Raw genomic sequence first — 14,084 nt, 5'->3', positions numbered from 1 at the left:
CAGGGGATGTGCTGTTGTTAGGAAAGTGCTAAGTGGCTGGTGTCCCCAGGAGCAGCGTTGTTGCCTCTGGCCCTGCCCGGGGAGGCAAAGGCAGAGCGATGTCCCCTCAGTTCCCTCTTCCTTGACGAGGAGGCCACGAGGGCTCCTGGGGGCCCCGGATTAGTGGGCCTCAGAAAACGGGTCCGTATGCCTTGGCCTCCAGGCCCACGTCCAGCTGGGTGCGCCCCCTGTTCTCTGCGCCCTGTTAGGCAGGGGTCCCCCGGACAAGAGACCGGACTTGTGCCCGGGGTGGGCTGGGGGACAGAGGGCTGGTCTTGCTTATTGCTCCCCAGTGGGGTTGGAACTAAAGCCGGGACCATGTCTCAGGCTGACCCTGGGGCAGCACGTGGGGCAGGAGCTGCAGCCCGAGGCAAGCCTTACGACCTTCTCGCAGGAACGGGCCCACAGACCGCAATCACCTGCAGGGCAGGAGGGCAGCACCCCGTCCTGCAGGACCTCGGGGCTGGGCAGCGGGCTGCACCCCCTCCAGATTTCCAAACCTGCCGTTCTGTGCTGGCTCGGCAGAGGGGAGACAACCCGGAATACAGCCTCTGGGGCCGAGAGACTCCTGAGAAGGCTGGGCAAGGCTGTGGGGCAGCTGAGCTTGCCAGTGCGTGGACCAGTCCACACGAGGCTCAGGGGTGCCGGCCCCTTCCGGCTGCCCCTGCGGCTGGCCCAACTGGGAGCCAACCAGCACTGCCCAGAGCCAGGCTCCTGGAGCCCCTGCTCCCGCAGGCCCCAGGCCCACATGAAGCGGCATCTCCCTCAGAGCCCACGTCCCCTGCACCTCTCCCTGCAGGCTCCTCCTCTCCCCTCTCCTGGAGAGGAGGAGGGGCTCAGAACGGCCTCTCTCACTGGGCCCCTGGCTTTGGCAGCGTGTGGGGGAGTTTGTGTGTGCGCATGAGAGAATGAGTGTGTGCTGGGGGAGGGAGGGGTCTCCCCCCCAGGCCCAGCAGAGAAGCTCAGAGCCGATGAATGTCGAGGCAGGAAGGACTCTTCAAGCTCCTTGCCCCATGAGACCACAGGAGAAACTGAGGCACAGGGAGGGCAAGGGCTTTCGTAAGGTCAGGCCCAGGCAGATATCAGAGACGAGCTGTCAGGCAAGAGAAGGCCAGGAAGCAGCAGCACCCCCTCCACCTGGTCATCCTCCAGCCACTGCTCAGGACCCCTCCCTGGACCCCAGCCGCCCTTAGAGTGGAGGCCTGGTCTGGGCGCCCGACCTTCACAAGCACAGTTGACGCTGGTCACACCAGCTGCCGCCGGTCCGCACCCAGCACTTCGCGGCTCACCAGGTCCCTCAGTCTGGAACTTTCCACTCTCTGCATCTCATCTTTCAGAACTCAGTCTTCGCAGACGCCCTGCTCCCCTGACCCCTCTGCTCCTCAGGGACAGTTATGACCAGCCCTCCATGTCTGCAGTCCTGAATCTGCAGGTTCAACCAACTGTGCATCCACAGGCCTAGGATGGCTGTGTCTGTACTGAACATGTACAGACTTTTTTTTCTTGTCATGACTCTAAGCAATACAGCATAACAACTACACAGCATTTACGTTGTATTAGGTCTTGTAAGAAATCTACAGACGACGAAGTATACAGGAGGGTGAGCGTAGGTTACATGTATGCAAATACTGCGCCATTTTACTTAACGGACTCAGATTGTGTATCCGCAGGGGTCCTGGAACCCATCCCCCACGGATACTGAGGGACAACTGTATCCCTTCCTGCCGTGGCAGTAGGCCCTGAAGAGTGACGAGGTGTGTGACAGGCGGCAGGAACAGCACAAAGGGGCTGTGGTGGGACTTTGCTGTCTTCCCTCCAGGGCTCTACGCAGCGTTTGGTAAACATGCTGCTGCTGCTGGAGCCACAGCAACCACTGTGCGTTCGCCTGCAGGCTCCGAGGAGTCCCCAGAGGAGGCCCTCTAGACGTCCGCGGTCCCATCTGACCTCTCCTTTTGCAGACCTGGCTCTCTTTCCTGTGGGCCCAGGCAGGCTGCAGCCTGGTAGAAGCTAAGAGCCCTGAACCCAGAGCCACACGGAACTGGGTCAGTGTCCCTGGTCCACTGTGTCCCGGTCACCTGGCTTTGAGCAGGTCACTTCACCTCCTGAGCTTCAGTGGCCCTTATCTGTAAAATGGGGGAGCGGATGTGAAGAGGGGCAGGCACCTGTGCCCGCACGCAGGCAGGGGTGCCCAGCGCCCTCCATCACTGCTGGACCCTTCTGCAGACCCCTGCAGGCTGGGGAGGCTGGGGGAAGGGCAGGCAAGACCTCCAAGGGAGCCGACTCCCCTCTGTGGCTCCCTCCCTGGGCGGCCGGGGAGCAGATGCAGAATTGGATCTAACTCCCCGTGGGCACAGATGGGGAGGCCAAGCCGGAGGAACTTGCCCACAGTGGCAAAACTCTGGCAACAAGATCGAAACAACAACACCAGGGAGCTGAATCTCAAAGGAGGGGCTGCTCTCAAGGGCCTTGTGCCTCCTCCGGCCGCTGCTCCACCCTCACTCAGAAACCTGCCATGGCTCCCCGCTGCTGCAGGCCATTGCCCGGGGTCATCTGCTTTCTCCTGTGATCTGACTCCAAACTCATGTGCCACCAACTGCACTCACCACCTCCCGTCCCTTCTTCCCCAAGCATGATGCCCAGGCCGCACCCACACCACACCTTCTACCTGCAGCGGCTGCTCCCCCTCGTCTCGTGCCCAGACACCCAGCCACCCTCCGAGGCCTGCTCCCCCGGGAAGTGCTGGCTGGGGCTCGGTAAGCCGTGTGCCGCAAGCTGCCCAAGCACCTTCTTCCCAGCGTCTCCTGCGGCTCTGAGAGGTAGATGTGACGGCCCGCTCCACTCCGTGGAAGAGGGCGCGGCACGGAGAAGACCGCACGAAGCCCGTGGTCATGGCCATGAGGCAGGGCCCGAGGCCGCTGGGCCGACCCTGGGGACTGAGAGCTCCTGGTCTGGACAGAGGGGGCCCTCTCCTGCACCGTCTCCTCGGACGTGCAGGGACCTGAGCCCAGGCCACTGGGGGAGCGAGGCTGAGGGGGCGCGCGGGGCTGCCCGCTGAGCTGACTGGAGGCTGGGGCTCATCTGCAGGCCGCCCTCGGGGGGGCCCCTGCCCTGCCCCGCGCCGGCCACCCCCACACGGAATCCCTCCTCTCCCCGCTTCAGAGGGTTGCAGAGAAGCTGAGGTGGTTCTCACTGACATTTACCACAAGTTTACTGTGCATTTTCCCCAAAGTCATCCTGACATCCCCTGCCCCCAAAGCTTGCCCATCCCCATTGAGGCCTCCACCCTTGGAAGCCCCGACGCCAGCGCCCACTGGGCTGGTTGGGAGGAAGATCAGGACATCTCTGCGTTTCCCCCGACGCAGAACCAGATCCACCGCCCGCCCGGCCCCAGCCCTGCGCCACCAGCGCCCTCCCGCCCCTGGTCCTCGCCCGGCCATGGCTCCACAGGCTCCGGGCCCACCCGCTTCCTGTAGCTGCCGGCCTGGGATGCTGCTTCAAGGCCAGCATTTTCGTCCCAGGCCGCTCTCCCCAACTCCAGCCTGACGGCTCCCCTGCTCTCTCCCTTCTCGAGTTCAGCCCTGCCTTTGCTGCTTCTGTCACACTTTCACCATTTCATACAATTGTACTGGTCAGTTCATTTATCTCACTGTCTAGAACACAAGCTCCCTGAGAGCGAAAAGCGTGTTCACCATCCTGGGCTCACTCAACGCCTGGCGCACAGTAGGTGCTCAGTAAATAGGCACGTTCACCAATAACAGGGCTTGGCGCGCTAGCGCCCACAGAGCGGATCCAGTCGCGCCCAAGGGCATTGTCTTCCGCCCTCCAGCGGCGTAGGCAAATAGTTTGCACATAGTCCACAAAACCAGAAATATTTACTCTCTAGCCCTTCCCAGAAAAAATGAGCTGACTGACCCCTGGCATGTGTCTTCCACTCAGTCATGTGAGGTGTGCCGGGTGCATAGTGGCACTAGGATACATCAGTGAACAGAGGAGAAAATGAAGGAGACAGACGTAAATCATTCGGCCTGCCAGAAGACAGTATGTGTATGAAAAAGGGCGAGCAGGTAAGGACGCATGGACCTGCGGGGGCAGGGGTAGGCCTTGTTGAGGAGGAGGGATCTGAAAGGCTTGAGAGAGGAGGGGGATATGGATGGAATCCCCACGGAGATATCTAGGGTATTCTAGACAGAGGCCACAGCAAGTGCAAAGGCCCTGAGGCAGTATTGTGCCTGGCATGTTCACAGAAGTTCAAGGCCAGTGTGGCTGGAGTGACATGTGCAACAGAAGAGGGAGAGGTGAGGGCAGCAACATAGCAGGGGCCAAACCTTGGAGGGCCTTGTAGGCCACAGTTGGCCTTTACTCTAACTGGCCTGGGGTGTCATGCCAGATTTCTCTATTTTTCAGAGGTTAAATGACTGACCCAGGGCCACACAGTGATAGAGCTCAGTTCCCCCCAGCCCCGTCTGAGGATCAGGGTGGGGATCTCTGCACTCTGCCATCACATGTTGTCTCTGAGACCAGTGTCCCCGCCTGGGGGATGGCAGCAGACAGGCTGCAGCTGAGATGGCTTCCGGATGTGCAAACACATGGGGCATTCCCTGGGCTCAGCCCAGTGAGGTCACAGGCTCTGGGGGCCGGCTGGACACTTCAAACAGCCTTAGCCCAAAGCCATCAGCCAGGACAGCCCCATCCCTCCCAAGCCAAGCCCAGCAGAGGTGCTCCTCTCATTTCCCTCTGCTTCATCCGGACAGACCCGCTTGGCGCTGAAGCCCCAGGCTTGACGTCAGCTGCTCCCCATTTTATCGGTGGGTAAACTGAGTCATTCCCCACCACAAAGTGGAGTTTGAAGTGTCACTTCCTGGCTGTGTCAGTGCAGTGGGGCAGCGGTCGGGCCCCTGGGCTGGGGGACTGAGGCTGGTGTTCTAATGCTGATCTCTGCCTGATCCACCTTGACCTTGAGTGGGTGACGGCCTCTCTCTAGGTCTCAGCGGGCTCATCAGTGAATTGGGGCTGCAGGACAAGATGGTCTCTGAGGACCCTCCCACTTACCCCTCCGCCATTTCTGGAAGTCCCACCCAAGCCACCCACTGTAAGCTTGCTCTGAGAGTGAGACAGAAACTCTTTTGCGGAGATATCAAGAGGATGAGACTGGGGGTGAAAGAACCCCTGTGCCCACAGCTCGGCCTCGCCAGACCCCCACCTCGCCGCAGGCCCTCCCGGCCTGTCACCTCTGTCTCCTCCAGTCCATCCTCTGGGAGGCGCCAGAGGGACAAACGGACCTGACCGTGTCACTCCCCTGCTTAAAGGCCTGATGCCCTTTGGCTACTTTGACCCCTTACAATCAGAACCCCCAACCCCATCTCTGCCTGCAGCCCTCGAGGCGGGGGGTGGGGAACCGGCAGCCTGAGACCAGATGCAGCGCCAGATCTGTGTGCTGTGAACGCTGGAGCACGCTCTCCGGGTCGCCTCGGTCTCCATCGCTCCCGATTACCTCACTCCCAGCTCCTCCTCACAGTTTCCTACCTCGTCCCCGAAAGCGTCTGCCTTAGAGACCCCCAGAGTCTAGACTCCTGACTCGACCACCCCCCAGACACATCCTACAGTGCCCCATTCTCCTTGGCATTTGTCCCCCTGCCCCAGCTGTATCCCTTCCTCCATCAGAGCCCAGCTCAAAGGCCGCCCCCAGCAGGCTCGCCGCCGCCCCTCCCCGTGGACACACGGGCCCCTCCGCTCCTGCGGGACACGGCCCGGCTCTCACTTATTTCCGTGTCCCTGGCTTCCGGGCCGGCTGCTCCGCACCCAGGGCCGAGGGGCGGGTCAGCTGCAGGTCAGCCCCCGTCGGGGCCCAGAGAGGGCTCAGGGTGGACCAGGCCCCCGAGGAGCCGTCGCCTCCAAGGGCCTCGTTCCGGGGCGCCCTGCCCGCGGCCCGGCCCACCAGCGACCCTCAGCCCCTCGGCCGCGCTCCCCGCACATCAGCGGCTCGCCCGGGCTGTCCCCGTCCCGCGCCCAGCTGACGGGACCCGGAGGCGACTTCCCCGCCGAGGAGAGAGCGCTCCAGCCCCACGCCTACGCCCCGGCGCCCCGAGCAGGCGCGGGAACCACGGCGACGTCGCCGGAGGCCTGGGACAAGTTCTGTCCCTTCCCTGGGCCTCGGTTTCCCTATCCGTAAAATCAGGGCCCGGGAAAGCCAAGCCCCAGCGAGTGCCGACTGACAGCCGAGGTGTGCTTTCTCCTCCGGCCCTGCCCGCGGCCCGGGGCCAGGCCCAGGAGAAGGGGCCGGGGGCGCCCACCGGGAGGGCCGCCCGCGGTCGGCAGGTGCGGCCGCCTGGACTCGGCCGGGATGCTGCCGCCCCAGGCGGAAGCCTCGGCTCCGCGCAGCCTCGGAACCGGCCCGACGCGCGGGCTTTCGGCGCCCCCTGGTGGGCGGTCCCGGCTCCCCGGGAGGACGCCCAGGCCAAGCCCGGACCCCACCAAGCTCTCAGACTGAGAGTCCACCTGACGTGCCAGCATCTAGAGCCTGGGGCCTCCGCGTTGCCCCCAGCTGTGCAGGCTGCCGAGCCTACACTCCAGGGCCCCTGGACCAGCGTCACAGACTCACTGTGTGACCCTGGGCAAGTCATTGTCCCTCTCTGGGCCTCAGTTTCCCCTACTGTCAAATAGGGCAGAGATGGATGAGAGGATGTCAGGTCCGTTGGAGGGGCCCTCAGAGGCTATGCCGGGTGGAAGCTGGGGTGGGGAGCAGCTCACCGATATCTTGGTGAAGACGGACAGAAGCAGGGACAGAACTGACAGGTACATGCGTATCCGCTGGCCTCCGAAGCGCTTTTGAAGGTACTCAGGCATGGTGACGATCTGGGGAGGCACGGGGCGTGGGGTAAGCACTGCCCGAGACCACGCCCGGCGTTCAGGGCCAGGGGCTTCTCAGGGCAGGGCCCGGCCTCCCGACTGGCGCCGGGCCCTGAATTGCAGGCTAAGGGTTCTGACCATGTCCTCAGGGTGCTCGGCAGGGGAGTTGCAGCCTGACGTTGGCTCTCCAGGGCTGATAAGAGGAGCGGATTGGAGGGGCTGTGGCTGGGGACAGCGGGACAAGTCTGGAGGCTGTTGTGACACATCCACATGGGCTATGATGGGCTGGATGGGGAAGGTGGCAGTGAGGAGCAGAGTAGGGGGCACACTGAGAGAGATGCAGGAAATGGGATCCACTGGACTTAGTGACTGCCCAGCTGGGGCTAAAGGAGAGGGCAGAGTCGAGTGTTGCCCAGGCGCGCCATCCAGGTGTGTGCCTAGGTGTGCAGCCTGTTTGCCCGGGCAGGTGGAGCATCATCCCCAAGATGCAGCACGCAGGGCCAGTGGAAACCATCAGACAAGGCGCCCGGGCTGAGGTCCTGGGGACCTGCCTTGGTGGGTTGGTAAGAATGTTAGTTGAACTAATTACAAACCCAGCGCTGAGAGATCCCCAACTTGTGAGTGAAGCCAGGGGCTCCTGCCCATAACCACCACCAACTCACACCAGGGCCCAGACCCAGGAGAGGCTGTCCTGAGGTCCCAGGAGCAGACTCACCTCTGAGGAGATGTAGATAGGCACGAACACCCACGCCAGGGCCAGCAGCACGTACGTGGCCTGAGGGGTACAAAGGCAGGGTGAGGACAACAGGCACAGCTCCCACAAGACATGCTCCAGAGACGCAGTTGGACCAGTGGTCTGGAGGCCTGACCTGCATGACAACCTGGGGTGACTCCTTCCCCTCCCTGTGCCTCTGTAAACAGATGGCCTGGACCAAGGCCAAGAGCTCCCTTTCCACTGGCCTATCCAGTGTGCTGGCATTCGGAAGACCAGACGTCCCCAAGGACACCGCAACACAGAGCCCATCTGGACATTGGCTGACTCGAGCTGCTGGGAGGTGCCCTTGCGCCATTGGGGGTGGACTCCCACGGAGCCCCCCGTCCAAGGCCTTTCGAGGCTGCCACGCCCTCCGGCAGCCTGCATGCCCCTCCAGGAGCTCACATTCCATTCGAAGCCCGCCACAGCCAGGCCTCCAGCCGCGCCCGAGCCTGCAAGTCCGATGAAGAGGCCCGCACCCTCACTGCTGGCGAAGAGGGAGGCTCCGATCTGGAGGGGAGAGAGGGGAGGGAATCAGCTGCAGGCCCACCCAGACTGCAAAGCCTCTGCACTTTACACAACTTCCCACACCCCATCCCTACCTCCCAAGTTCGGGGACCCCCTGCCAGCCTCAGCCTAGGCTGCTCAAGCCGGCCTGGGCGGTGACCTTGGGGAGGAAGACACGCAAAGTGGCCGACCCAAGGGCTGTGGATGCTAGCTGATGTAGATGTCAGGTGTGGACGCCCCAAGCGGGGGTGGGAGGAGTCAGGGGCCACTCACCGGCCACCAAGTCATGTCCCGGCCCGCCAGGAAGTAGCCGCTCACTGTGTTCCTGCTGGCCCGACATGAGGACTGCAAGGACAGAGGCAGAAATTGGGACCCTTATGCATTGCTGCAGGGAATGTAAGATGGGGCCACTACTATGGAAAACAGCCTGGCAGTTCCTCAAAGAGTTAAACATGCAATTAGCCTATGACCCAGCAATTCCACTCCTAGGTGTATAACTAAGAGAACTAAAAACAGATACTCAAACAAAACTTGTACTTGAGTATTCATAGCTGCAGTGTTCACAACAGACAAAAGGTGGAAACAATCCAAATGTCCATCAACTAATAAATGGATAAACAAATTGTGGTCTATCCACTCAGTGGAATATTATTCAACCATGAAAACGAATGAAGTGCTGATGCACGCTACTACACAGTGATCCTGGAAAACATTCTGTTAAGCGAAAGAGGTCAGACGCAAAAGGCCACAGATGTTACGATTCCATTTATATGCATGTCCAGTACAGGTAAATGCATAGAGACAGAAAGTAGCTTAGTGGTGCCAGGGGCTGGGAAGGGGGGGCAGGGGAGAGTGACTGCTAACAGCGTGAAAATAAATAAAGGAAACCTCACTTAAAGAGAAAGGAGGAGAGTGACATCAGCATCATGGCAGAGTGGACTTGCCCAGGAATTTCTCCCCTCTAACATACAATGAAAAGAGGCATCCATCCTCCAACAGAGGACATCCTAACACAACATAAAAACGTAGGCAAGACACGTAGCCACATGACAGAGGGTGGAGAGGCTGGAGGTCTCCTCGGAGGAGCTGGAATGGAGTAGGAGAAATCTTCGCTCCCTCCCCTAAAGACTGTGATCTGCGACCGTGAAAGGATCTGTGAGGGAAGGAACAGGGCATGGGATGTTCGTTCATAGGAACATCAAGGACCACCAAGGCCTGTGCAGCCTAGAGGGAAGACCTCTACTGGGGCGAAAGCTTTCATGGGGGGGTGACATTGAGCCAACACCCCAGGAGAGCAAGATAGTGAGATCAGAGCGAGAAAGCCTGGAGTGCATGCAGGAGAAAGCACCTCTCCCCCCACCTGCCCTGCACCCACTCCACTGCCTGGGATCTTGGCTGAAGGCAGAGGGCTCAGAATACATGGCTCTTGACCCCCACCCAGTGGCGATAGGTGGTAACTGTAACTAAACAATAGCAGAATGCTTAAGATCCAACCCACCTCCTCTAGCAATATCAAACACTACATCAAATCTCCAGACCAGAGAGAAAACAAGTACCCAGAATTGAGTCCTGAGGAAATATGACAGAAATACGTAATCTAAACAACAATGAATTCAAAATAGCTATCATCAAAAAACTCAATGAGGTTAAACAGAATGTAGAGAAACAATTCAACGAGTTCAGGAGCTTCTTCACAAAAGAGATGGAAACTATAAATAAGAATCAGTCAGAAGTATTAGAGATGAAAGACACAATTGATGAGATAAAACAAAATACAGATTCCCTGAACGCCTGAGTGGACAGCATAGAGGAACATATCAGCACAATCAAAGACAGACATATTGAAATGCTCCAGATAGAGGAGGAGAGAGAACTAAGACTAAAAAGAAATGAAGAAAGTCTCTGAGAAATATCCATCTCAATTAAGAAATGCAACATAAGAATTATAGGTATTTGAGAAGGAGAATGGAGCAGAAAGCATGTTCAAAGAAATAATAGCAGAGAACTTCCCAAACCTAGGGAAAGAGAGGGAAGTCTGTGTGGAAGAGGCTTCCAGATATCCTAGATTTGTCAATGTAAAAAGACCTGCTGCAAGGCATATAGTAGTAAAACTGGCAAAAATGAATGACAAAGAAAGAATACTAAGGGCAGCAAGGCAGAGGAAAATAAGCTACAAAGGAACCCCTATCACACTTTCAGTGGATTTCTCTGCAGAAACCTTACAAGCTAGGAGAGAATGGAATGACATATTCAGATCTTCCAAACACAAACATTTTCAGCCAAGAATACTCTATCCAGCAAAAATATCCTTTAGCTATGAGGGAGAAATAAAAACTTTCCCAGACAAACAAAAACTAAGGGACTTTGTAGCCATGAGAACCCCACACAAAAGAAATCCTCAAGAAGGGCCTCATACCTGAAAAAAAAAAACCTGCAGACAGGGGTCACAAAGCACAGAGTAAGGAGATAAATAGGTAGACAGAATAGGAATAGGCTAGCAAATACTCAAGCATAGCATTAAGCTAAAGGGAAGGAAAACACCAAAAACAAAGACAATCCTGTCATTTTAGCCACAGACTCACAACACAAGATGGAATAAGATGTGAGAAAAACAATTTAGGAGGGGAGGAGGAAAGAGTCTGAATCGGTTTAGACTAAGCAAACAAGAGGCCATCAGAATATGGACTATCTTATACACGAGATTCTGAATAGAAACCTCAGGGTAACCACTAAACAAAAAAGCAGAACAGAGACACAAAGAATAAATAAGGAGAAAACAAAGAAACACATCATAAAAAAACTACATAATTCAATGGGTAGACCAAAACAAACAGGATGAGAAACAAAGGAAACGCAGGAAAACTGGAAAATGAGTGATAAAATGGCAGCATTAAGCCCTCATATGTCAATAATCACCCTAAATGTAAATGGAATGAATTCTCCAATAAAAAGACACAGAGTGGAGAGATGGATTAAAGAACAAGACCCAGCAGTATGCTGCCTCCAGGAAACACATCTCAGCTCCAATGACAAACACAGGCTCAGAGTGAAGGGGGGGAAGACGATACTCCAAGCTAATGGCAAACAAAAGAAAGCAGGTGTCGCAACACTTATATCAGACAAAGTAGACTTCAAGATGAGACAGGTAAAGAGAGACAAAGGGGGCAATATATAATGATCAAAGGGACACTCTAGCACGAAGACATAACACTTATAAATATCCATACCCTGAATACAGGAGCACCAAAGTTCATAAAGCAACTATTAACAAACCTAAAAGAAGATATTAATAATAATACAATAAAAGCAGGGGACCTCAACACCCCACTCACAGCAATGGACAGATCATCCAGACAGAAAATCAACAAGGAAACAGTGGAATTAAATGAAAAGCTAAACCAGTTGGACTTAATAGACATATATAGAACACTCCATCCAAAACCAGCAGAAAACACATTCTTCTCAAGTGCACATGGAACATTCTCTAGGATAGACCATATGTTGGGAAACAAGGCAAGCCTCTACAAATTTAAAAAAATTGAAATAATAACAAGCATCTTCTCCGATCATGATTCTATAAAGCTAGAAATTAATTACAAGAAAAAAGCTGAGAAAGGGACAAGGATGTGGAGATTAAACAACACACTACTGAACAAGCAATGGATCATTGAAGAAATTAAAGAAGAAATAAAAAAATACCTAGCGACAAATGAAAATGATAACATGCCATACCAACTCAGTATGGGATACAGCAAAAGCCGCATTAAGAGGGAAATTCATCGCAATTCAGGCACATCTTAACAGACAAGAAAAATCCCAAATCAGCAATCTTAAACTACACCTAACCGAATTAGAGAAAGAAGAACAAACAAAGCCCAAAGTCAGCAGAAGGAGAGAAATAATAAAATCAGAGCAGAAATAAATGCTATTGAAACAAAAAAGGCAGTAGAAAGGATCAATGAAACAAAGAGCTGGTTCCTTGAGAAGATAAATAAAATTGACAACCCCCTAGCCAGACTTACAAGGAAAAAAAAGAGATAGCTCAGATAAACAAAATCAGAAATGAAAAAGGAGAAATAACAGCAGACTCCACAGAAATACAACAGATTATATGAGAATACTATGAAAAACTATATGCCAACAAAATGGATAATTTAGAGGAAATGGATACATTCTTAGAGTCTTACAACCTCCCAAAGCTGAATCAAGAAGTAATACAGGGGCCGGCCCCGTGGCTGAGTGGGTAAGTTCATGCACTCTGCTTCGGTGGCCCAGGGTTTTGCTGGTTCAAATCCTGGGTGCGGACATAGCACTGCTCATCAGGCCATGCTGAGGCGGCATCCTACATGCCACAACTGGAGGGACCCACAACTAAAAATACACAACTCTGTACCAGGGGACTTTGGGGAGAAAAAGGAAAAATAAAATCTTAAAAAAAAGAAGAAGAAATAGATAATTTGAACAGACCAATCACAGGTAAAGAGATTGAAACAGTAATCAAAATCATCCCAAAGACTAAAATCCCAAGACCAGACAGCTTTCCTGGGGAATTCTACCAAACTTTCAGAGAGGATTTAATACCTATCCTTCTCAAGCTATTCCAAAAAATTAGGGAAGATGGAACACTTGCTAACACATTCTATGAGGCCAACATCACACTGATACCAAAGTCTGACAAGGACAACACAAAAAACGAAAACTATGGGCCAATATCGCTGATGAACATAGATGCAAAAATTCTCAGCAAAATATTGGCAACCTGAATACAGAAATATATCAAAAGGATCATACACCATGATCAAGTGAGATTCATACCAGGGACACAGGGATGGTTCAACATCCACAAATCAATCATCGTGATACAGCACACCAACAAATTGAGGAATAAAAACCACATGATCATCTCAATAGATGCAGAGAAAGCATTTGACAAGATCCAACAGCCATCTACGATAAAAACTCGTAACAAAATGGGCATAGAAGGCAATTACCTCAACATAATAAAGGCCATATATGACAAACCCACAGCCAACATCATACTCAATGGGCAAAAACTGAGCGCCATCCCTCTGAGAACAGGAACAACACAAGGATGCCCACTATCACCACTCTTATTCAACACGGTACTGGAGGTTTTGGCCAGAGCAATTAGGCAAGAGGAAGGAATAAAAGGAATCCAAATAGGTAGAGAAGAAATGAAACTCTTGCTGTTTGCAGACGACGTGATCTTATATATAGAAAACCCAAAACAATCCATCGGAAAACTATTAGAAATAATTAATAACTACAGTAAAGTTACAGGGTACAAAATCAACTTACAAAAATCAGTTGCTTTTCTATACTCTAATAACGAACTTACAGAAAGAGAACTCAAGAATACAATTCCATTACAATGGCAACTAAAAGAATAAAGTATCTAGGAATAAATCTAACCAAGAGGTGAAGGACTTATACAATGAAAACTATAAGACATTACTGAAAGTAACTGATAATGACATAAAGAGATGGAAAGAGATTCTATGCACATGGATTGGAAGAATAAACATAGTTAAAATGTCCATACTACCCAAAGCAATCTACAGATTCAATGCAATCCCAATCAGAAATCCAATGACGTTCTTCACAGAAATAGAGCAAAGAATCCTAAAATTCATATGAGGCAACCAAAGACCCTGAATTGCTAAAGCAATCTTGAGAAAAAAGAACAAAGCTGGAGGTATCACAATCCCTGACTTCAAAACGTTCTACAAAGCCATAGTGATCAAAATGGCATGGTACTGGTACAAAAACAGGCACACAGATTGATGAAACAGAACTGAAAGCCCAGAAATAAAACCACATATCTACAGACAGTTAATCTTCGACAAAGGAGCTGAGAACATACAATGGAGAAAGGAAAGTCTCTTCAATAAGTGGTTTTGGGAAAACTGGACAGCCA

At 53.6% G+C, this 14,084-nt stretch overlaps 1 protein-coding gene across 2 annotated transcripts in view; it reads right to left on the bottom strand.

Moving 5' to 3' along the window:
* The window catches only part of SLC5A10 (solute carrier family 5 member 10), a 74,127-nt gene that overhangs the window by 48,028 nt on the left and 12,015 nt on the right, over positions 1-14,084 (bottom strand). The window contains exons 2-5 of one of the 2 annotated variants that reach the window (XM_046674831.1): positions 8,420-8,491; positions 8,045-8,149; positions 7,601-7,660; positions 6,787-6,891 (exon numbers count right to left, since the gene is read on the bottom strand). In XM_046674831.1, coding sequence (XP_046530787.1) covers positions 6,787-6,891; positions 7,601-7,660; positions 8,045-8,149; positions 8,420-8,491 — 342 coding nt within the window. The remainder of the gene's footprint in view (positions 1-6,786; positions 6,892-7,600; positions 7,661-8,044; positions 8,150-8,419; positions 8,492-14,084) is intronic. The other variant, XM_046674832.1, reaches the window with a different exon arrangement.

The sequence above is a fragment of the Equus quagga genome, chromosome 11, assembly GCF_021613505.1.
Source record: "Equus quagga isolate Etosha38 chromosome 11, UCLA_HA_Equagga_1.0, whole genome shotgun sequence".
Classification (NCBI taxonomy): domain Eukaryota; kingdom Metazoa; phylum Chordata; class Mammalia; order Perissodactyla; family Equidae; genus Equus; species Equus quagga.
Note: the sequence above shows the minus strand (reverse complement) of the source record. Positions and strands in the feature narration are given on the sequence as shown.